The sequence below is a fragment of the Leptosomus discolor genome, chromosome 1 (genome assembly GCF_034619465.1).
Source record: "Leptosomus discolor isolate bLepDis1 chromosome 1, bLepDis1.hap2, whole genome shotgun sequence".
Taxonomy (NCBI): Eukaryota; Metazoa; Chordata; class Aves; order Leptosomiformes; family Leptosomidae; genus Leptosomus; species Leptosomus discolor.
In genome coordinates, this window is record NC_141391.1 from 162096450 (window position 1) to 162120099 (window position 23650).

The 23650-nt window shown below is 42.4% G+C and overlaps 1 protein-coding gene across 1 annotated transcript; it reads right to left on the reverse strand.

Annotated features, from left to right (window-relative positions):
* Positions 1 to 2745: 2745 nt before the first annotated feature.
* DMC1 (DNA meiotic recombinase 1) lies at positions 2746 to 15743 on the reverse strand. Its single transcript, XM_086479812.1, has 13 exons — positions 15687 to 15743; positions 15076 to 15120; positions 12064 to 12210; positions 11666 to 11748; positions 10987 to 11039; positions 9353 to 9394; positions 8030 to 8102; positions 7294 to 7385; positions 6390 to 6463; positions 6172 to 6286; positions 5256 to 5316; positions 3531 to 3647; positions 2746 to 2815 (listed from the first exon to the last, which is right to left on the reverse strand). Exons 1-13 carry the CDS (start codon positions 15741 to 15743, stop codon positions 2746 to 2748), a joined length of 1029 nt encoding a protein of 342 aa, XP_086335938.1.
* Between the last annotated feature and the right edge of the window lie 7907 nt (positions 15744 to 23650).

Genomic DNA, 23650 nt, shown 5'->3' on the forward strand with positions numbered 1-23650 from the left:
AGTTACGTTACGGGCGGCCCGGCGCTGCGCAAACTGCGGCCCTCGAAAATACCTACGCCTATTCCCGGAAGCAAACTACGCCCTAAGCTCGCTTGGCGAAACACTGCTCCGCGAGGCAGGCGGGGTACGAAAGATGCGTAGCGTTCTTTACTTGAGCCGGGCCCCTGCGTGAGGAAGGGAGGGAGGAGAGTAACTCTCTCCCTATTCCTCAAAGTCTGCTACGCAAAGAGTCAACACTGTAACCCCTTCTCGGCAGCAGGGAGAACCTCAGCCGAGGCGTACGTTACGTAAGTATACGGCGTACGCAAGTTGCGTAGCAGGCTGCCATAGGGCAGGAGGAACCCGTGCGTTTTGCGTAAAATTCTTCCGCGGCTTGGGCAGGCAGGGTTGGCGGAGGGTCGAAGGATTACGTTAATTTTGCAGCGTAGCCGGGTTTGGAGAATACGGCCTTTCGCCTACGCGCCCGCTGGCCCCGTGGAGAGCGGCGGCGGGATTGAGGAGACAATAACGGGACCGCGGGGCGGCGGCGGGGGCCCGACCCGGCGGGGCGCGGGGGGCGAGCGGGCCCCTCGGGCCTCCGGGGCGGCGCCGGCGAGGCCCCACGGGTCCGGTGGGTCGGGGTTTTTCCTCTTGCTTTTTTTTTTTCCCTGGCAGATTATTAGGGGGATCTTGGCGCGGCGCTCGGGCAGGAGCAGGAGTGACAGCAGCCATGATGTTTGCGTTCGCCTGAGTGCCGGGAGAACATGGCATAACGGGCCCCGACACGGGTCGGGCCGGCAACCCCCGCTCGTACACCCTCTTCCGCAGCTGCTAGAGGTTCACGGCAACCTCTGCAGAAAGTAAATGAATTCACCCCTTCGCTCGCTGTGGTATTGCTGCCCGTGATGGAAGAAATGAAGGACTTGAAGGATGCCGGGCACGGTGTGGACACCGTGCTCGTGGGCTGCTAGCGTTTGACTCCCTAGTCCAACCAGGGACTCCTGGCTTAACGATAAAATAAGTCATGAGGCAGTCGCGTGGCATAGGCCAGAAGTTCTTTTGTGCTGCACTTACACTCCTAGCACCCACCAAGAAGTAGCCAGTCGGTCCATCCCTGCACGAGAAGCCGTGGCTGGGGGTGGGAGGGAGTCAGGCGGCACCGTAAGCTCTCACGGGCACTCAGTGCTTGGCCATTAGATGCGAATGCCTGGTGTGGGAAAGACGGGCACACTAGATGGCAAAGAACTAGGTGTTAACAAATGGCAACGGCTGGTCCGTTCCTGGCTCCCTCCGATCGGCCAACCTCCCTGCCTTTGTCTCTCTAGACTTCTCTCCACTGTGAAAAGTAGTGCTTTACCTCAGGAAAAATGTCAAAGGTCTGTTAATAAACCACTCAAGGAAGGGAAACTCTGTAGCTCCGTCACAAGGTAAACCCAGGCTACAGTGTCAGGCTTTTCCTGGATGAATTTCTGGTCATTGCTGCCTTGTTGCTTCATGTTATCTTACGTGGATTAGTTAATCTAAAGAAAAAAATTCTTATGTCAGTGAGGACAAGCTCTCTAAGCAGACACCAAAGTTAGACCCATTCTGATCAGTATTTTTATACAAGAGGACAAAGCAAGGCCTTCCCTTAAAGTGTCTAACATATAAATTGTTGAGTTTATTTTAAAAGAAGCAATTCCATGAGCATTGGAGGTGATGCAAACTGCATTGGGATTTTGTCCCCTGATCCCCCATTTCTCTCTTTACTCCTGGCTTCTTCTTTTGCCCCTGGTCACACACATCCCTGGCTAGATGGTAGCTTTGCCTGAGCTGCTGCCCAGGCAGCACGCTCCCCCAGCCAGCTGAGCCCTAAGTGCCTTTCCCTTGGTGTAAGTACCGGTGCCAGCCTCTCTCCCCTGTCTAGCCACTGGTTTTGTTTTCTTATGCTTTTTAACAATAATCTTTAATATTATTTAATAATAATCTTTAATATTCTCACTTATATTAGGAGACTGACAAAGCAAATCTATAAAGTTTGTGTCTTTAGAGAACTAGGCAAAAGGTTTTAAAATGGTGGGTTGCACCCGGTTCATTTCTCTCATGAAAGATCAGTGAGATTATTGAGAGCACGATTCAAAGCACCCAAACATAAGCAGAGTGCTGTTCTAATTCATAATCTTTATTTTTAACTTTAATAAGAACAGTTTTAAAACATTCTCTCCAAGAAGTAGAAAACGCCAAATGAAAATACAAAGATTATCTGCTCAAGATAAAAATGCCTAAAAATGTATTTTTAAAGTAGGTTGTTCCTCTACGCTACATAAGAGTCTATCACGTTCTTGGCTCCTGCCACTGCCTTTTCCATCTATTTATGTCAATTTTATAACTGTGTTTATTCCAATTCTGTTCCATTTCGCACTATTCAATTCTACTGCATAGACATTCTTTTTGAAAGAGACCAGAAAAGAGTGTATCAGTCTCATGTGAAAGGACAGCTTTGATTTTCACAAAATATAGGAAAAGGATTCTTTGAACAATTCACAAGCTTATTTCTTAAATCTTTGTCTGCTGAATGTTCAGTTGAAAAATGAAGACCCTAAATGAACCAAATCCTATTAAGATCAATAAAACTGAACTGTACCGAGTTCATCCCAATGTTCTCCCAAAATATCTCAAATGGTTCCCAAAAGATAAAAGCGCAGCCAAGCAGGTGGTGACCTTGCACAAATCTTCATCCCAGCTGCCTAGGTGGTTTTCAGCTGTACATTTATATCAGTCTTCTGCCTATTCTTTGGCATCCCCAATCCCTCCAGCAGTTATTGCAAATGTGGCTTCGTTTTCAGGCATCTCAGGGCTGGGGAAAAAAAAAAAAAAAAGAAACAAGAACCTTGTGGGTTTCCCCATGTTAAATGCAGTTGTGAAACAGTCCCCAAAATGTTTTAAGTGTAAGCACCCTGGAATACGTCAGTGTCTTTATACCTACGTGCAAACAGTAGGATATGATCAATATTATCTAGATCAGAAAATACTAAATCCGCATCTTGGAAGATGACAAACACAAGGGAGGGGAATGGAGAAGGTGCGGGAGAAGGAAAGATTCTGTCCATGCAAACTCTCATTTCAATTTCTTAGTTCCTGACCAGAAACACTGGTCTCTCCGTGCTATTCCACTAGCACGATTTTTAATGACTTGTGTCTGCCACAGCTTACCAGGTAAAGTGAAGTTAATTATGTCAGCAAAACTCAGTAATTTAACAGCTCTGGAATTTTCCTGCCAAGGGACCACCAGTCTTACCAAACTGTTTGATGGTGGCCCTTAAGAGATGAGCATCTATAGAAGGATTTATGATGAAAGATTATCTAATTTAATATATATGACATGCAAGACAACTTTAGTCTGTTAATTAGTTTGTCCTTCCAGATTTTCTCTCAGCTTACCATCCAGAAGTGTGGTTATTCTGAAACCATGAATCGACTGTCAAGCTATTAACTTTCAGTACCATGAACTTTGTGTCACCTTCCGGTTGCTCGTAACACGGCTTCCTTCCTGGGAAGGAAAGGTGATTTACCTGTCGTATATCTTTGCAATACGCAGCTCCCCTCTCCCTTTCCTCAAACTAATCCTGGTAGTCGAAGCATGAGCCAGGATGTGGCCCCCAATGGGCTTTTTTGGGTCTGCCTGAAAGCTAAATTAGCAAGAAAGTTGTGATGATTCACTGTGCAGATTCCATAGGTTAATACTGTGATTAACTGTCAGACAAGGCATATGCAAAGAATCACAGAATGATTTGGGTTGGGAGGGACCTTAAAGATCACCCAGTCCCAACCCCCCTGCCATGGACAGGGACACCTCCCACTAGACCAGGTTGCTCCAAGCCCCATCCAACCTGGCCTTGGACACTGCCAGGGAAGGGGCAGCCACAGCTTCTCTGGGCAACCTCTGCCAGTGTCTCACCACCCTCACAGTGAAGAACTTCTTCCTAATAGCTAACCTAAATCTCCCCTCTTTCAGTTTGAAACCGTTACCCCTCATCCTATCACTACCCACCCTGATGGATAGTCCCTCCCCACCCTTCCTGCAGGCCCCCTTTTAAACACTGGAAGGCCTGTCCTCACAGGGGAGGTGCTTCAGCCCCTGATCATCTTCGCGGCCCTTTTCTGGACCTGCTGGAGCAGGTCCATGTCTTTCTTATGCTGGATGCAGCACTGCAGGTGGGGTCTACCAGAGCAGAGTAGAGGGGCAGAATCGTCTCCCCCGACCTGCTGGCCACACTTCTCTTGACGCAGCCCAGGATGCGATTGGCTCTCTGGGCTGTGAGCACACATTGCTGGGTCATATTTAGGTTTTCATCCACCAGCACCCCCAAGTCCTTCTCCACAAGGCTGCTCTTGATCCCCCAACCTGTATCTGTGCTTGGGATTGCCCCAACCCAGGTGCAGGACCTTGCACTTGGCCTTGCTGAACTTCATGAGGTTTGCATGGGCCCACCACTCCAGCCTGTCAAGGTCCCTCTGGATGGCCTCCCTTCCCTCCAGCCTATCGACCGCACCACACAGCTTGGTGTCGTTGGCAAACTTGCTGAGGGTGCATTCAATGCCACTGTCCGTGTTGCCAACAAAGATGTCAAACAGCACTGGTCCCAATACCAACCCCTGAGGAATGCCACTCGTCACTGGTCTCCACTCGGACATCAAGCCATTGACCGCAACTCTTTCAGTGTGACCATCCAGCCAATTCCTTATCCATTGAGTGGTCAATCTGTCAAATCCATGTCTCTCCAAGTTGGAGAGAAGGATGTCATGCGGGACGGTGTCGAAGGCTTTGCACAAGTCCATATTGAATTCAGTAATGAATAATAAATAGGTAAATATATTCAAAAAGGACTTTAACCCACTAGCCTCAAGACAGGATACTCAAATGTTCAATGGTGGCATATTTTTCCTCTCAAATTCAAAAGGCTCAAGAAATACACACCTTAAACTTATATATAAACTGCTCCAAAAGAAAATGGTGTGCTTTTTCAATACTTTTAATGGCTTGTTCTCTTTGTTCAAGTCACAGTGAAAGAAGCCATTGTGCCAGGCAGCAGATAAACGTCAAAAAACTCATTACAAAACCTGAGAGAAACCTATAGATGTCATCCATGAATGATTCATCATACCAGAGGGACCAATGACCAGTCTGAACCTTCATTTCGGTGCCTCTTGCTCCATACAATCTCAGTTCTCATCTCTGTTAAATATGTAATACAAAAGAGAAGACTTTTTTTTTAAAAGAGAGAGAAGTATCTTACGTCATAGTTGCTCCTGGGTCAGCAGTCATCTGGTTGGTCACAAACACGGCCACATTATATTCTGCAATAGAAAACAATGCAGAGAAAGTGGACTATGTCCAATCAGAATTCCAAAATATTCTCCTATCCATGGTAAAAGCAGGGCTGCTGCTGGAGCATTTCAAATTTCAAGTGAAAGAGAAGGAAATACTCTTTATGTCTGATGGCTGAAGTTAATCAGGAGACAGCCTAAATTTGCTCCTGTGTGACTTCAGCTGTAATATGCCAAAAATGAGCACTTTTCAGAATTCCACTGAACAAGTCTTTCTCAGTTCCCTCCTTCTCTTTTGGCTCCCTGCCCTCAGCCCCCTCTCCCTCCTTTTGTTTCCCTTTTTTTTTTTTTTTTTTTACTTCATGAAAAAAACATTTACTCATTCCTCATCAACATTTCTGAGATGTTCCAAAAAGGAGGAACCCTATTCATCCTGTCATCGTCCCTCAGAGCATTGCAAAGTACTGGGAACATGGCAATGTGCATGGCCTTTTTATCTCTCTGTGCTTTCATCCTTTTTTCTATTCTTCATTTTTCTTATGTATTTAGTCTGTCAAAATTTGGGGAAGACAATTTCTCTTGTCCAGTTCTACATGGCCGGTTCTACAGCCTATTCTCTCATTAAGGACTTCTCTGAACAGTATTTCTAGGAAAACTCTCAATGTTTAATATTTCTAAAGACTCCTTAATCTGTCATCCTGAAATAATATATTATTATTATCAGTTTGATCTTTTTGGTAACTGACAGAGGTGTAGAGTGAGGAAAGATTCCTGGGCCAATGCCTGATGGATAATACACTCGGGCTATGAGGTGGTCATGCTACCAACATCTACTGTTTCGGTAACTCCAGTCCATGCTTTCCAAATTTTGCAATTTTCCCTTACCTTCTGATATTTTTTGGAGCCTTGACAGCATCTGAGCAAGTTTCTGTTGTCGTTCAGCCAACTCTCCACGACCACTGAAATCCACACGGAAAAGTGCCATTATGGAGTCAATGATCTGCATTGTAATTAGGCTAGATTAAGTAAATTTAGTGAAAGAAAATAGGAAAACATATTCTGAAAGCAGTAAGCATACAAAAAAAAAACCACTAGTCTTGTACCAATAGCTTGAAGATACCAGCTTCCTCATGGAACTTGGCTGCTACATAGTCAAGCAGTTCCATCTGATGTTCACCTGGTGGGAAGGACAGTTGCCAAATGAAATTAGGACCAGAAGGAGCTCTGAAGCAACAGAGGCCTGAATTTTAAAATTCTGCTTTAAATGTCTGCACTGTTTATATTTTCACTGCCAGCAGTTTTAAATCCAGTGCCCAATAACAAGCTACCTGTACAGTACCCAACAGTGCCTGTGCTTCTGCAGGTTCCAGTTTCCACTTGCCCAGCTAACAAAGCTTCTCTGTGAAAAGCTTCACAACAAAACTATGTGTGAAGACAACTTTTTTGTTGTGTTAAGAACTGAAAAGCAATATAAACATTTGAATTTAATGTTGAATTAATTGACATGCAAAAATTGTGTTAACCGTATTGTTCACGTTTATATTGTACTCCTACAGTAAAAGTCCCATTTAAAACTTCCTTGAAGTTTTAATGCCATGTTTTGTGACAGAGTGTGTTGGAGCTGTCTCTGTAAAGTTCCCTTCACAAGATCGTAGAGAATTTATCAGCAGCATCTATAGAATTTTGCATTTGGGCAATCATGGTTACGTTAATTGGTGCTTCTCTTACTAAGATGCTGCGCTGACACTCATCATATACACGGCAGAGTTCACTTACTGTTGTGGCAAACTGCAAAACTTGATTTTTCAGGTAGTGCAGCTGAGCTGGAATCCTTGTACAACACCAGAAACAGAAAATGGAAGCAAGCTTACGACTTCTTTTGTTAGCAGCAAAACATTCTTCGTGATCCTCAGTGGGCAATCTCAGGTAATAAACTGAGAACTATTAAAATGGGGCCCTTTTAGAGAAAAAACACAGATACCATGCCAGTTGCAATAATGGTCTTACTAGTATATGCACGTGCATACAGCACGTTGTCAAGTACTGCATCGTGGTCAACGCTGAAGCGATCAGCAATGTCACGAAGACGGTCTGGTCGGCTGGCATCAAAGTTAAGGATTTCTCTTTGTACAAACATGCTCTGGAAAGAATAAAATTCCATTCCAAAACAGAACTATGGAAAAATAAAGAAGAGTATTTATTTTGATCCTAGAGAAGGCTGACTTTTTCTCTTCACACTGTCCCACGTACCCTAAAGATAGTTTAGGGCTCACGATGATAATTGGTTTGTGTTTAGGGTTTGAGGCAGAGGGGAGGTTGACATATGGATATCTGTGCTCTAGGAATTTAGCTGTGAGCAAAACCTATTTATATGCAGTCTACCACAGACATGAAGTGTTAAAAATAGTGTTCAGTACTTAGATGAATTTCTCTTGAAGTAAACAGAAAAGCTTCTATCACCTGTCTCATTATCAAGAAGGCATATTAGACTAAAAAAAAAAAAAAACAATTAAAATAAAATCTGTGTCTTAACTCTAATTTTTCCAGGTTGGATTATTATCAAATGACAGAGAAAAAAAGTCACTGCCCTGTGGGCCACTGCACACTGTGCTCTCCAGGCATTCTGGGTCAGTCATAATGTTTTACACGTATGAAGGTATCTGGAGCCTCCTATTTGCTTATAACAAAACGAACTGTTTTTCCAGTTCTTCGTAGCTGTAGCTTTCAACAGTCCAAAAGATACAAAGTGTTTTCAGTATCAATGAAGATGATCTTTCCACCTGTGTAGCCATTTGGTCCTGGAAGCTGAGCTGTCACTACAGTGAATCATAGAAGATCAAAATAAAAAGCAGGAAAAATATATTCTTACTCCCTCTATTATTATTTTTTAATAACATACAACTGCTTATCCATATCACAGAGAACCACCAGTTTTAATCAATGGGGAAATCAGGAGTATCTCAAGTCTCACTGCCACCTTGAGAAGAAACTCAAGCCTTTTTTTGTGATTTGAGATCACAGGAGGTTTAATTAATGTTAAAATTGTGTCTTACTCAGTACCATCACTAAATCTGTATATTTTATGTTGAAAATAGGTAAGGGTATTATTAATAAGTTCTTATGCACAAAGCATCCTCTGAGTCCTCTGCCCAAATTAATGGTATTGATTTAGTAGGTTTTTTTTTTTCCCAGCTGCAACTCGTATGATCAAAAATTCTTTGGATATGAATTTTTCCTGATACACGAATAGTTACTGATTGTGGGTTTAGTCTCTTTGGAGTGAATAAGCTAAAATATTCAATTCAGTTGTAATCATTCATGCAAAAGGGTATGACTCTGCTGACCATTTGACTGTGCTAAATGGAAGAGGCCTTATTTTTCCAAAAGCTGCCATAATTTCCTTTATAATACAGGGTTTGTTTAAGGGAATGTTTGCCTACCCAGTGTCTGGTAACTATATGGAATATAGTCTGGTAACTACATTCCAGCAGCATTAGTAGCTATATTAGTTATTATTTACTTCTATTTACACATGGAGAGGTATCGCTGGGAAATCAGAGTCCTGCTGCATTTGGCACTGCCCAAATACGGTGACTGCCAAAGCCTTTGTTTATCCAGTTCCTGTCAGCCAGTAGTATCCTTTTGTTGCCCTTTCAGAATGTCATATTCAGCAAAACCTCTTGAAAACAGAAAATTAGAAGAGTGGCTGAGAAAGAATCTTGCCTTTGCCCTTTTCTGAGCAAAATGCCCCTGTCCACCTGCAACCCGTATTTGTGCTCTGCCTTTCCAGATGGCGTGTGTCACTGATTTCTCTAAGACAGTCTATTATCTTCTCTCTTCTTATGGCAAAACTTACACTGATGTCAACAGTATTAAAAAGTAATCACTTATATGAGTTCTCTACTCAAACACAATTAATGGAGGTAAGAGTTGCCAAAGGTCTGTTTCACTGCATTTCTAGAGATAAAAGATTCTGACTTGTCTCCATGTGTTTAATTCTGCTCTAGTTGTAAAGAGTGGATTCACTGAGAAGAAACAGCTCTCTCTTTTAAGGTATTACACCTACCACAAAGGGTGTGGGATAGCTGGGTTTTGCCTGTCCGGAACTCTGTTAAATAAAGAAAATTTTTTTTTAAAAAAAGGTCAGGGTTTCTTTTTCTGAGTTTTCCAGATTCAGGAGTTCTGCAGTTAGAAACACTCTAATTTTATTCACCTCTATCTCTACCTTTTAAAATCATTTAACCCAAATTTATAAATCATATTCTGTGCAGTAGAAATGTGTTGAATGAAAAGCAGAATCTCAAATGAATCATAGAATCATAGAACAGTTTCGGTTGGAAGAGACCTTCAAGATCATTGAGTCCAACCTTTGTCCTAGCTCTATCAACACCACTAAACCATGTCCCTAAGTACAACATCTACCCATCTCTTAAACACCTCCAGGGCTAGTGACTCCACCACCTCCCTGGCCAGCCTGTTCCCAATGCCTGACAACCCTTTCAGTAAAGAAATTCTTCCTGATATCCAGCCTGAACCTCCCCTGGTGCAGCTTAAGGCCATTTCCCCTTGTTCTATTGCTTGTTACTAGGGAGAACAGACCAACCCCTGCCTCGCTACAACTTCCTTTCAGGTAGTTATAGAGAGCGATAAGGTCTCCCCTCAGCCTTCTCTTCTCCAGGCTAAACAGCCCCAGAACCTTCAGCCGTTCCTCGTATGGGGGCCCAAAACTGGACGCAGTACTCGAGGTGTGGCCTCACCAGTGCCAAGTACAGGGGAATGATCACCTCCCTGCTCCTGCTGGCCACACTATTCCTGATACCGGCCAGGATGCTGTTGGCCTTCTTGGCCACCTGAGCACACTGCCGGCTCACGTTCAGCCGGCTGACAGTCAACACCCCCAGGTCCCTCTCTGCCTGTCAGCTCTCCAGCCACTCCTCCCCAGGCCTGTGGCGCTGCTGGAGGTTGTTGTGGTTGAAGTGCAGGACCCGGCCCTTGACCTTATTGAAACTCATGGAATTGGCCTTGGCCCAGCGATCCAGCCTATCCAGATCCCTCTGTAGAGCTTCCCTACCCTCAGGCAGATTGACACTTCCACCCAGCTTGGTGTCGTCTGCAAACTTACTAAGGGTGCACTCCATCCCCTCGTCCAAATCATTGATAAAGACGTCAAACACGAGTGGCCCCAGTACTGAGCCCTGGGGGACACCACTTTAAATGCTTTAATTTGATCATGACTGACTGCTAAGGTCGTTCATTCTTTCCTGTGTAGAAGTTAAAACCACATGGCACCTGTGGAAAAGTGTTAACTGTGGGAGAGGAAATGGCTGATTCCACTGATCAGGCCCAGTTTCATTTTCAGTAAAATGACCAAGGGAAAGCTTATGAGTTTATTAATCCCATGATATCAAAGCACCTTAGTCTCCAGTTTATCTTTTCTAAAGGGAAGAGTACTGTGGTTTATGAGCTCTTATTGAAGTGTTAACCACTAACTGGTCAAATTTACTATAATAGTAGCTTAATTTCAATTTCAAAATCTTACATGAAATGCAATGTATCCTAAGTGTGCATAAATAAAATATCTTTTGTGGCAGTTTTGTTACTGGAAAGGAACACAGTTTGCGTCAGAGAAATCTTTCCTATATGGCACATTAGTAATAGTATTAATAGTCCAGTAGTACTCATTTAATGTGGTTTTCTCACCTCCAAAGGCCTCAGTGATCGCCATGCTTTCAATCCCACCACCCAGAAGTTTACTGGAAAAAGGGAGAGGATTATGATATAGTTAAAGCCACAAAATCACAAGAGGAAAGTAAAAAATGATACATTTTTGCTGCTTTAAGAAAAGTTATCTCTGCTCTAAAGCCCCTCACTTGATGCATAAAGTGCAGGGCACTAAATGATCACTGATTTATAAAGAATTAACTCTGTCTTAACCTCAACTCTGTCTCAACCTCCCTTTCTGTGTGCAAGAGAAAGATCTACAGAAATTACTACTGGAAAGAAAGAAGAGAGAAAATACCTTTGAAAATATAACATTCCATAAAAGTATTTCAAGGGAGGTCTTGAAGACATAATTTTGACCCGAGACCTGCAGCTTGTTTTGGCTAGGTGAAAAAATGATGATACGTTCAGGATTTCTGGATGCAAACTGTTTATTTACAATGACTGTACAAAGTCCAGTTTCCCCTCAGAAAAGAGGCTGGTTTTGTTGACTACTGATGCAGGCATCTTTGAGCCAGCACTAGCTCCAAAGGCAAGGTACCTTACATGTCCTAGCTGAATATTTATTCCTTTATATTTTTGTGTCTCGTTAAAGGTGATAAATATGATTATTGGAACAGTTTGGACTAAGGAAGGATTTAAGTAGAGATAAGCTTACTCAAATTCCTGGCTGCCAGTAGTAATATGAAATACCAGCTTCCGTTTTTCGCTGTACTCAAAGGCGGTCAGGAAGCCTGGTTCCTAAGGAAGACCAAAGAGAACACGGGAGGTTTATTTTAGCTTTAACTTGAAGGTAAAGTGCAATGTCCCATCTAAGTATCTTCTCTCCACCTTAGCCTCCTTTACCCTCATTTACCCATAGGTTGGGTATGAAAAGCACCACAGCATTTGTCTGGTTGTTGTAGAGTATAAAGCATTATCCCTTTAGAATAAAACGCAGAATAATTTTCAAAATTATCTTGATGATGTGGTGAAAACATCTGTTAAGAGAAATGTCGCACAGCATTTTGGAGAGGCCAGCGTAAGTTTAAATTATGAGGAAAGTGATTGGCTTACAATAAGCTTGTTTGCAGCTTCTTTAATCTTGTCCACTTTGGCCTCTGAAAGCCCTTTTACATTGCACAGTGCCCGTCTTGTGGTCATCTGGATTCCTTTGATCGTGCAGATCCCAACTGACTTCAGTTTTTTAATATCCGCTACGTTCTGTGAAGACAGTTCCCTTCTGTGAGTACTCGTGACAGTTAACAACCAGAAGGCAAAGTAAACCTTTGAAACATATTTTATTATACATTCACATGTCTTCTCACCAAGAAAGAAGCCGATTTATAGTAAAGTCTTTGTTCGGTAATTTGTGACACCAACAGAAAATTTTCAGTAACAATGGTGTGAGGGATCATGGTGCAGAGACCAGATCCTGGTGCTTTTGATGGAGAGGTATCTTATCCCTGTTCAGTCTTTCTAGATCCAAGCTGGCAGCAAAGAAACAGTACGGATTATTTCAGATAGTCTGAAGCCCACCCAGGTAAACCCTGTAACACACAATCTGTCCTCGGTCCCTTAGCACAGCTAATTTGTAAACCAAATAATCTGATTGTGGCTAACTGGGAGCTGACTCACAAGGATCATCAGAAGCTGACTCTTAACTGCTGTTTCTCCATGTTCACAGTATGTCCAGTTTAAAACACACGTATCCTCCAGATCTGACCGATAGTTTGGGCTGGAATGAACTACTAGAGTTTTTCATAAATTGGAGACAGCATGACTTCAGTCAGCGCCCTACTGACACATTTTGCCTCCTCTCACTTCATTTAATGACTGACATCAGTGGAAACTTTAAGGCAAGTAACAGATTACTCAGAAGAAAACATACTATGTGAAAGGTGTGGGATAATACTTCAATTTACCATTTCAAGCCAAGATTTTTCTTTGAAAAAACCTATGAACTGGATGCATCATCTATTTATCTAGAGCATGTGGGTGCATAGGACATAAGAAGGGAGAGGGCTTATGCAAGAAATTAGTCATGTTCACTTGGAAGCTTATTTCTCATCCTTTGATATGTTTTTCGATTATTACATTAATAGGGATGGGTGAGGTAAAATCAGTCACGAATAAAAATGTCTCTTCCACCCAAAAGAATATGACAATCAGCAACATAAAAAGGATTGAGCTGGTTTATTGTTTGTTTCTATTAAGACAACAGACTGCTACTGCAAAGACCAAACTTTGAATGCATTACCCTGCTTCTGCGTTTCTTCAGTGGCTCTGTCTTTCTGATCACATCACACTTAAGGCTGTTGCACATTACAAATCTCCGTGTGGTAGACCTGGTTATAGAAGTTCTCTCCCGCACAGATCCACCTTTCACCGACAGCTTAGGTGCCAACCAAGGTCCTAGGATACATCCTGCCTCCTTAGACTAGAGTTCAGTACTGTGAAGGGTTCAGCAGTACTCCTGGCTGAACATGCTGACCCGCCTGCCCCCTTATACCAGCTGCTTCTCCTGATCCTCCGCCTCATGTTGCAGCCCTGTCCCAGTCCTGTGCCTCTGAGTGGAAAAGGGAGCAGGCTGAGAATTTCCAAACCAAAAAAACTAAACCATGTTTTTTTGTTGTGATACTGTTTGGACTAATTGATTCTCAAATCCAGTTCACAGGGTGGCTACGAAAGCAGATGTGCCAGAAGAAGGGATAGCATGCTCTAGGGGCAGGAACACTCAGCAAAGGCTGCGGGGTCACAGCACCTTAATTCCTACCAAACACTTTCGAATATCCAGCCGCAGCTTCAGTTGTGCTAATCTGACTCTCTTTGTGGCCACGCTGTCAGATCTACTAAATGTTTCTACTCCTAGGAAAAAAACTCTAAACCCACAAAAACTATTTATTTAAGCAAATGAATTTAACAGATATGGGTCATCGTATGTTCACACAAAGATTTTAACTGGCACAGCTGAGAACAGAAACTTTACCTGGCATGTGGGAATAATGACTTGGAAGGAAAAAAAAAAAAAAAAAAAAAAAAACACCAAAAAGAAAAAGAGCAGGAAACCCTCATTAAGCCAGAAGAACAGCCTGTCATTATTCTTTATTTTCAAGATCTTTCATACCTTAGTATCATTCTCTGCATACCATGCATCATTTAATCTTGACAGGCCAGTACAACTCCCTTCCAGCTCATGAGGTCAGCCTCCTTGGTCAACTTGTAAAATTTTTAACACAAGAATTTGTGTGGGTTTCCTATGTTGCCCCATAGTTAGAGCTCCCAATCTCATAATCCTTCAGAACCCTCAATGAATTGCCAATAAAAAAAGTCGACAACAATTACATGCTGACATGCTAAGCCCAGTAACTGTAGTGCTGACTAAAGCTGTCTTACTGCGTCTGCGTCCTCCCCATCTGTATCTGTCTGCAGTAATTTATATTAGAGCTAAATCTGACATTACTTTGGGAAAACCCAGCTTTTTATTCTGCTTCTATAACACTGAATGTAATAGGGTTCTGATTCATAAGCCGGTCTCCTGGATAAACATAGTAATAGTAGTTCAAATAAATAGGTGATGTTTATGTGATAATAATAATGATGATGCTAACGATTATAGGAATTCACATTTGATGAAGAAAACGAACCACTTATTTCTCTAGCTACCAATATTTTCCTCACTCCCACTCTACCCCCTTCACCAGCATGCTGAAAATAGTATAGCAACAATTGTCACAGTGTAATTTCACAGGCACCAAAAATGCAGGAGTAATTACAAAGATTGGCAGGAACAGGAAATAATCTATCACACAGTTTTCAAATAAATTAGCAAGTCGTTGGTTTTTCAAGAGTGCTGGGTGCTAAATACTCTGAATATCTCGCTGCTTTATTTAGGAATCTGATGGAATGAGATTTTCTGAAAACCTGCCTTATCACCAAAGGCAAAATTTATCTTCTCATGACCGATTTAGAATTTATTGCAAGAAAGAATTTAAGTTACTTGTATCAATGTCTATACACTTTTGGAAATAATCTCGTAACAGCTTTACATGGACAATTCTGTGCGGTAACATCACTGCTAATACTTACAATTCCATGCTTCTGTAGCAGGTCAATATCCTGAAAAAAGGATTCCTAAAAAAAATAGTGGAAAAAAAATGTAAACATTTATAAACATTTAAATTATTTTCCCTAATAATACGTAATTTGGTGGACTACCCGAATAAGCAAAGCCATAGTGAGCCAAGAAGGCCTACACGTTTCCTATCAGCCTCTTCATAAAATGTATGTTCACAGGCAAGCCATCCTTTGCTGTGCTAATAAAACTCGTGTTACAATCATCATCTTCTTGATTCCTTCCGCCACAGTTCCTCAGCCTTTTCAGGCGGAACACCACTCCTTGGAAGCATAATTGATAGTTCCTTTGCCTTTAATATAGAAGTGTAAAATATAAAGAAATAATGATAATCCTATTAAAAACTGTGCATAGCTTTTGAAAGGTTAATGAAGAGTACTTGAAGAGCAGGGCTGTGCAGGGACTAGAATGAGATTTTCTTGGTATTAGACTGGAACAAAATTTTAAATGCATTGAACTGCCTGATGGTCTTTGGAGACCTCCTGTCTCTCTGTGGATTTTGTAACACATCGAAATACCGTCAAACATTTGCTGCACATAATTTTTCAATGAATCATGAATTTACCTCATCATCCTGGTATCCTGGTTCTTCTTGGACTACTTGATCCTCCATGGCCTTCATTGTGAAAGAGCACGCGATAATTTATTGATCTCACTACTGGGAAATGCAAACAAAGATAGTATTGGGGTGGCAATAAGTGAGCAAACGACTGTAAAAGGACTTTTAAGAAGTCCTTGAACTACAGAACCTTTCAATATTCCATCACATATGGATTTAAACTCAGATTCTGCTTTCAACTCTTCACTATCTGACCTACCAGACCAAAAGGAGAAAATCTATGGCATTACTCTCAGATGAACCGGTTTGGCTAGGAAGGGTTTCACAGGTATTAGGAAAAGAGGTCTCATTTGCTTGTGAGAATCTTGGATCAGAGATGAGTTTGGAGGTGAGAACATTTTAAATTATTTACCATTAGTGGCATTTATTCTGGTAAGAAAGTTAAAGGCAGTCTGTATCTTTATGACAAAAGTCAGCATAGTTGCAGGCGGAATGGGTAACGGAAAGGCTATACAACATCTCAGCTTCCCCATCTTCCTGTGACAGAAAGCCCACAAAACAGTGCTATTGAGATGGCTACAACTTAGTCGTACATCTTGAAAGTAGATTATAAAGCTGTATTTGTTTTCAAGTTCTTGCTGGAGTTCAGATTACCTAATAAATGCTGAAGATGTGCAAGTAACGCCTGTAAGAAGTGTGCCTGCATGAAGAGAATAAAAGGGTAGTAAAAATCTGAAGCTTTTATTATGCACAAACATATACAGAGAGTTTATTTTGTGGTTTTTTCATAGTTAACTTCCTATGTCTGTAGTCCATTACAGCTCCACTGCCCTCTTTATGTGACTTCCTATAAGCAAGGCCTAGAACCAGAATAGGCACTTACTGATAGCACGGTTAAATAAAAAGTAAAACATGACCTCCTTAAATTTCGCGAATGCAAGAAAAATTAATACAAAGTAGATCCCTAGAAATATGATCTATAACCTTCTGTATCATTTTTGTGGTTTTGTAGATGGATAGGTTGCTTCTGTCTTCATTGTCAGCTCGCCTTCACTGTTCTAGCTATGGCTGATCAAAAGTTTTTAAACTACCTCATCCAGAAGTGCATATATGTTTGCTTGCTCATCCTTGCTAATAAGATCCATGAGAGGTAAGACAAGTTCATTATGAAACTACAAGATGGGCTATGTCTAACAAAGGACGGGATAATTTAGACTAAATATCTGCAAATAGCTTTTTTTCAGCTAAATGGACACGTAAGGTCTGCCTAATTTGCTTGCAAAAATCTTATGTACAGAGGCTGGAAGACATGAGAAAGAAAGTACTATAATTTTAGAATTACTTGGTTTTGGAGTGAAAATGTGACGGAGTCACTTCTGTTAGTATTTAATGGATATATTCCCATAAAATCAGTTGTTTCTGATAGTGTCAGGATATATTTCATTTCTATTTCAGATCCCTGACAATTATGGAATGAGAAATCATGCCTTCACATCCTGCCTAATATCAATCAGAAAAATAATTACAGTAAAACATTAATTAAAAAATACTTGAAGAGATGTAAAAAAACCCTTAGCTTCAAATACTGAAGGAAGAAAAACAAGTCATGCAAAAGGCATTACAATTGTGTTACAATCCCCTTCTCTATTAAAAATATCCTCCTGAAATGTACGTAATCCTGCACTCCAAGATGGACAGGTCATGGGACGACTCTCTTACTCCCCATCCTTAGGTAATTGGCATCTCACAGCAGAAAAACAAGGCAGACCCAGACCTGTGCCCTCCTGCAGTTTAGGAGGGAAAACAAAGAAATTACACCACACCCTACTGAAAACTTTAGGGATGAACATCAAGGGTCCTCGTGTTGCTGGTGTGTTGGCGCACCAAAGACCCAGAGGCTTTCAATTGCCACGGCCTGCAATGAAACAGATAAAAGGATGAAAGCCTGAGACGACACAGCAAGTCCATGAAGAAACAAGGGTCTTTCTGAGGAAACACAACGCTTTGTGCCACCTCGGGTGCCCCGATCCTCCTGTCACCGCCCTGGGAGCTAGGAGACGTGAGCAAGACCTACACGCTGCACTCCCTTCAACAGACACGGCCAGTCGGTGTGATAGGGACCTGGCCCCGACACGGAGCGTTGGGTTTAATGAGCTTGTTTTAATGAGCTGGTTTTGAACTGCCAGAAACTTGGCAGCTGACTTAACCGAAGCTGAGTTTGGGCCCCTGCGCTGGGGGCAGGAGGGGATCTGACCTGCCCCGAGGGGCGCCGTGGTGGAATTTTACATCTGTTGCCTCAGAGGAAAATAAATGATTAATCATATATCAACACACGGATTTATTTGGCTTTTCTTTGCCAGATGCCTTTTCAGGGGATGTAAATTTCTGTTCCCCAAGGGTAAAGCACCGCAGAATTTCCCTCCCCCATCGAACACCAAAATTCCTCCCTCAAAATTACAACAATAATTAAAACACAGCTCACCCCCGGAGCGCGGGGCTGTGAGAGGTTACGGTACCCCAGCGGGCAGGGCTGTGAGCCCCCTAAAGCCGTCCGGGCCGCAGTGCCCGCCCGCCCGGCGCCTCCTCCTGAGGGAACGGGCCCGGCGCTGTTCCCGCCGAGCGCTGGGACCCCGCTGCCGCCATGAGGGCGGCGCGCAGGCTCCTGGCGGGAGCGGGGACTGCCCCGTGTCCCTCCCCCCCGTCCCGCTGAAATACCGTTGAATTGTTGTCTCCGATCACTTCATCTTCTAAAATTTATCAACTACTGTATTGGCCATATCTAATGAATATTGCCAGCTGTAAAATAAGGGTACTACAAAGGCGGGCTTAATTAAAAACGTGGAGTAGTGGTGGTTCGAAGGGCATGCAATTCGACACAGCTCAGCCTTATCTTTTCAGGGTGACACACACACACACACCTTTCTAAACAAGGCACATGGCATTTTTGGATCGGTTGGCCAAAACCTGTCAGAAAGCTGGAAAAGAAATGACTCGCCTAAAGTCACAGGACAAGAAAATGAGGCTGAGTCATACACATGACTTAATCTACCATTTTAAAAGGATGGAGAAGGTGCTTTTTAGGATACGAACACTTCTACAAGACTCCTGTGGGCTTCTTAGAAACAGTGTTTGAAAGCAGTCACACGTTTTATCTCGCCTTCGGTAACGCCGTCAGTACGGGACTGCACATAAAGGAGATGTCGGTGTACTGCGAGCAGGAGGGGTTGCTGGCTGCCCCTCTGGTCTCTGCCCTGGTGGTGGTTCAAATGGCAGAAGGGATGGAAGCAGCATCTCAGCCTGTTTCAAGGTGCTTGTCAAAACTTCCCCTCTGCCTGTGGGAGGTTAAGAGCGCACATGGCTGTTGTCAGTGCTAGCCAAGTTGGGAAACCAACCAACAAAACTCACAGCCCCTAACCATCATCAGGATGTGCTTGCAGGGCCCTCATTCGAGACACCATTTATGTAAGTACCTAAAGTCTAATCCTGCATGCCCAAGGCTTTGTCTATACAGAGGAACTGGCTGGCGCTGCTTTTGAAAACTGCATTATTCCGCAAGATCTATTCCAGAAGAACACTTAGGCAGACAGACTTTTAAAGAGATATTCCTTCACAAAGTATGCTTTTATTCCAGAACACAATGCAGAGAGTGATTCTTCTGGTGCTGATGAACAAGACTGCAGCAGCTAATGCCTATGTGAACAACATTCCTTCCATTATCCTTCTAGTTCGTAAAACAGTTCTCACAGGGGTCAGTGCATGCACTGAATCTGAAGATCATTTCCCACCCCAAAGTGATACTTTGGGCAATAGATTACATTCTACATCTTGAAAATGTTGTGTGATCATTAACTGCTCTTTCGGCTTCCAGCTGGCATTGTGCGATAACCCCACATACCCCATCACGTTACACACCAGCCAAGTGAGTTGAGGCATCCCAGAGTCTGCTTCTTCTCTCTTGCAGGTTCTGCTGCTGACCAGTGCACCCCTAGCTGTGGGTGAGGCGCTGGCACACTGCTGTGGTTTGCATTTCCTCTCGCTTGAGATCTTTCACCAGTTCGGACAAGACAAGACCCACGTCAAACCATTACCATAAAAATATTAAGTATTCAGCTGATTTTTTCATCCTCACGAACCATTTTAATCCATGGTTGTGCTAGGAAAATCATGTGGGGTTGTTTTTGTTGTCTGGTTTTGATTCAGATTTATGTGGATCAAATGGACTAGAGTCAAATATACAAGCTAATGCCTTCTCTGAACTTGGCAAGTTTGTCTGTTCTTAACCAGGACAGAATAATCTGATATTAGGCCTTCCAGAATATAAACCATGAAGATTCAGCCCGGGATATAAATGTACATTTATGTCTGAGTTGTTTTGGAAGAACTGCACCTTCTGGTTTCCATAGGAATGCATTTCACTTACAGTTGGTCCCCGACTAAAACTGACACACCTGAAATCCTCCCAAAATTGCAGAATGCTTCTGGGCAAAGATGCAGCAATTTCTTCATGTTCTTCAGCTCTCCCTTCTCTAGCAGGAATTGGGTTTTTGTTTTTTTCCCCTTTAAAGTTGAAAATACATGGCGGGGAGGGGGGGTGGGGAGGGGAGTGGTGAATACCAGATATTTCAAAGGCAATCCAAGTATTAACAAGGTAAAAACTTCCTTATGTCTCCTGCATCAAAGGAATATACAGAGTAAAAGTCCAGCACCACTTTGGAAGTTAACTATTATATCCCCAAATTTACCCAAGTCATGATAGCCTTGCATTGATGTCTCACTTTAGCTACTCCTTAGTCACACCAGAATTAATGATCACTGCTTCCAAAACAAAATCTGTCAAAAACCTTTCTGCAAGGAAGCACCAGGCAAACAGATTCCACCTCAGTCTGTCTCGGGGAAAGGCCATGCTGTTTTAATGCGCCTCATGGAATTTGTACTAACTCACTCCACACATCACAGCTCCCTCTTCTTTCTCCACACCTGAAAGGTCTTCTGAAAACCCTTGTTAGGTAATGGGTTATACTTCTAGCAAAAGAAAAGAATAGCAGAATTGAATTCAGGCTAGCAGGACACAGTAGGATGAATCCACACAGATTTTTTTGTACTTAACTAATTTTTGCTTACCTTTCTGCCGCTTCTGGTCCAAATCCCCCATTTATCTCCAGTGTCTCTGGTACATTTCTTTGAATGCCATGTCCATCTTGTGAATATGCCTGAAACTCTGTCTGCATGTGTTGGGGTAGACTCTAAGTTTTACATAAAGGAAACAACCTTGCCTATGTTTTTCTTCTCTTTGGTCACAACTAAGATGAACTGCAAAAGCGGTATGCATACAATGGGTCTCAGGACAGGACTGGCAAAATACCAGACCAGCCAAGCTTCATTGTTCAGACTGGAAAAACAAGAGGGCTCCATTTTAAAACGGAATTACTGGAAGGAATAGAGATGGTACTGCGAGACTGAGTGATGTCTCTGTCCCAGTCTTGAGATCCTTAGGCAAAGTCTTGACAAAATACTCAATACTACACTGCTGGGAGTGATCCTACATTAAAAAGACACAGATTTTGCTGCCTCTAATTTACCTTGAGTCAATCATTAAGGATCTGTTATAGTATTAGAGATCTCCCTTCTGTGTATCAAGATGTCCTGTCCCGACCACGGTTCAGCGTTGCAGCCCTGGAGGAAATGGTGAATTTGAGGGCTGTGCCCGCTGATATTAAAGGGGTGCCAGGCCAAGTCAGGACCCCAACAGGTTGGATGTGACTGGAGAAGAAAAGTTGCCAAAGATAACTTATTAATATCAAAACACCAACTAGAGAATTCAGCCATGGGTATTTTTCTAAATGAAAAAGAAAGAATCTGTATGTCAACTATACAAATGCAGTAAGCGATAGCAGTCCAAGCACCACGAGCTTCATTTTCTTTGTGATCATTTTAAGAGATGATCATGAAGTAAGTAATTCTTTACATATAATAAAGGATGACATGGTAACAAAAATGCCGACTGGAATGAACAACACCACTTTTAAGCTTTTCAAAACCTAAACCCAGTTAGAGGCTTTCTGGAGACACACACCAGTATATCATATGCAGAGTCTATCAAAAAGACAAAAGAGGTAAGAAAAGCAATCCCTTTTGAGAATGCACAAGGAATTTTTTATTTAAGGTAAAAGAGCAACCTAGGAATAGAGAACAATAGGACTGAAAGGGACATTAAGAGATTATCTAGCTCAAAGCAGAATCAGCTAAAATTGGCAGATGTTTGTCTGCCTGGGGAGTCTGGGGATTTTCTTTTATTAGAGGTTTTTAAGAAAGAACCAGACAATTTCAGTGCTCAACTATCCTTGCCATTACCCTTGTTTTCCACCATTCACTACGTAATGCGATTTTGCCTGTAAAATACGCAATATACTTTGAGCTGACTTCTAGTTTTAAGAAGTCAGATAAGTGAGACGCTTAATTCTTGCATTCTTGTGTGTTCTACCCCAAAAGAGAAAATGCGCCAGCATATCCAATTCCAAAAAACCCCTGCTCAAACCTGATGGATTAGCTGGTAGTGCGTGCAGCTTCCTTTTACCTGCTCATGGCTTTTGGGGCTCAAACACTGTAACCACATAGCCCTGTAACAGAGTATTGCCATTTTCAGTAATTTCCCACAAGCTTTGTACTGAATTTGCAAGGCCTCAGGACTGAGGCTTGCCAGGCTTGCTTTGTCTGAACTTCTTTTGACCCTTCAGTACCTTTTACTCGGTTAGCTGTGACAGCAGTTTCCATGATTGACCAGGTCTATGGCTAACTTGTTTTACTTCTGTTTATCTGTGTGTGGTACAGCCATCATTTTATACGAACAGCAGTAACAGTTATTCTATGTAGAATGAGAGAGTTATGACTAGCACAAGGATGCTGTGTAGAGACATACAGGCCTGGTGCAAGAGCAGAGGCCTCGAGAAGTGGGGACACAAGATGTGCAGAGCAGTACAGGCATGCAAAGATAACAAGCGAGGCACAGGCTTGGCACTGGAGACCCGATGGCTGTAAACAACTCACCAGTGATCAAAGAAATGCCGACCTGGATGAAACTAGTTTTAGGGGTAACAAAAAGAACAAAAAAAAATAGTTAACTAACGTGTAATAGGCATCATATACCATAAAATCAGATGTAGCATGGTGCTGCAGACAACGAAGAAAGGTGTAAATGCTTGCTAGCAAACATATAAAAATGACACCAGGCAGATCCTAGAGCAAAGAAGGAGAAATCATCAACATGAAGATCATCTTCTCCCAGCAAAGGACTCTAGATGCTGACAACTCTCTATATCACCCCTTCCACACACACACACACACTAGAAAGAAACCACCAACCTCAAGACCCACAGGAGCAGTGGAAGGGTGAGTGAAGTACAAGGAGAATGGGTAGAAGCCAAGAAGCATACGTGTTACCATTTTATAGAAGTATTCTAACTGCATTATTATTCTTTCTCTTTCTGTAAGTTATATTTGGACCAATAATCATGAGACTCTCAAGATTTCAATTATACTAACAATAAATTCTTGGCTTCAATTATACACAAGGTGCACTTACTCATTGTCCATAAACAAGCTTTGAATGTAGCAGCGCGTCACTAACTAATGGCTGACACACTCACTTCTTAATTTCACTGGTAGCTGATAAATTAGAAGAAACTCAAGGATTGCCTGAGCTAACAAGCAGATCAGTAGCAAAACAGACAGACATGGATTAAGTGCGTACCCTGGTTATAGCTAAAATTCAGACCTTTAAAAATCTATCACTGAGCACGTTTCTAACCTATACTAATAAATATTTTAAAAAATATTTTAAAGCAGCTTTTTAATTTTTAACAAAATAATTTTTCCTGCTTGGGAGGCTGGTGCTGTGGCCTTTCTGCAATTTATCAACCTCTGCACAAAAATCTCTATTGCCAGAAATGAAATGCAGTTGGGGGAATACATTA

Bases quoted from the DNA above. Each gene is read 5' to 3' on its own strand.
- DMC1 (XM_086479812.1), bottom strand. From the start codon at position 15,743: ATGAAGGCCATGGAGGATCAAGTAGTCCAAGAAGAACCAGGATACCAG. The intron at 11,040-11,665 runs GTAAGCTTATCT...CCCTTTTTCCAG, and splicing joins ACTGGCAGCCAGGAATTTGA to TAAACTTCTGGGTGGTGGGA. The intron at 8,103-9,352 runs GTAGGTGTAATA...GATTCACTGTAG, and splicing joins GCTATCCCACACCCTTTGTG to TGACAGCTCAGCTTCCAGGA.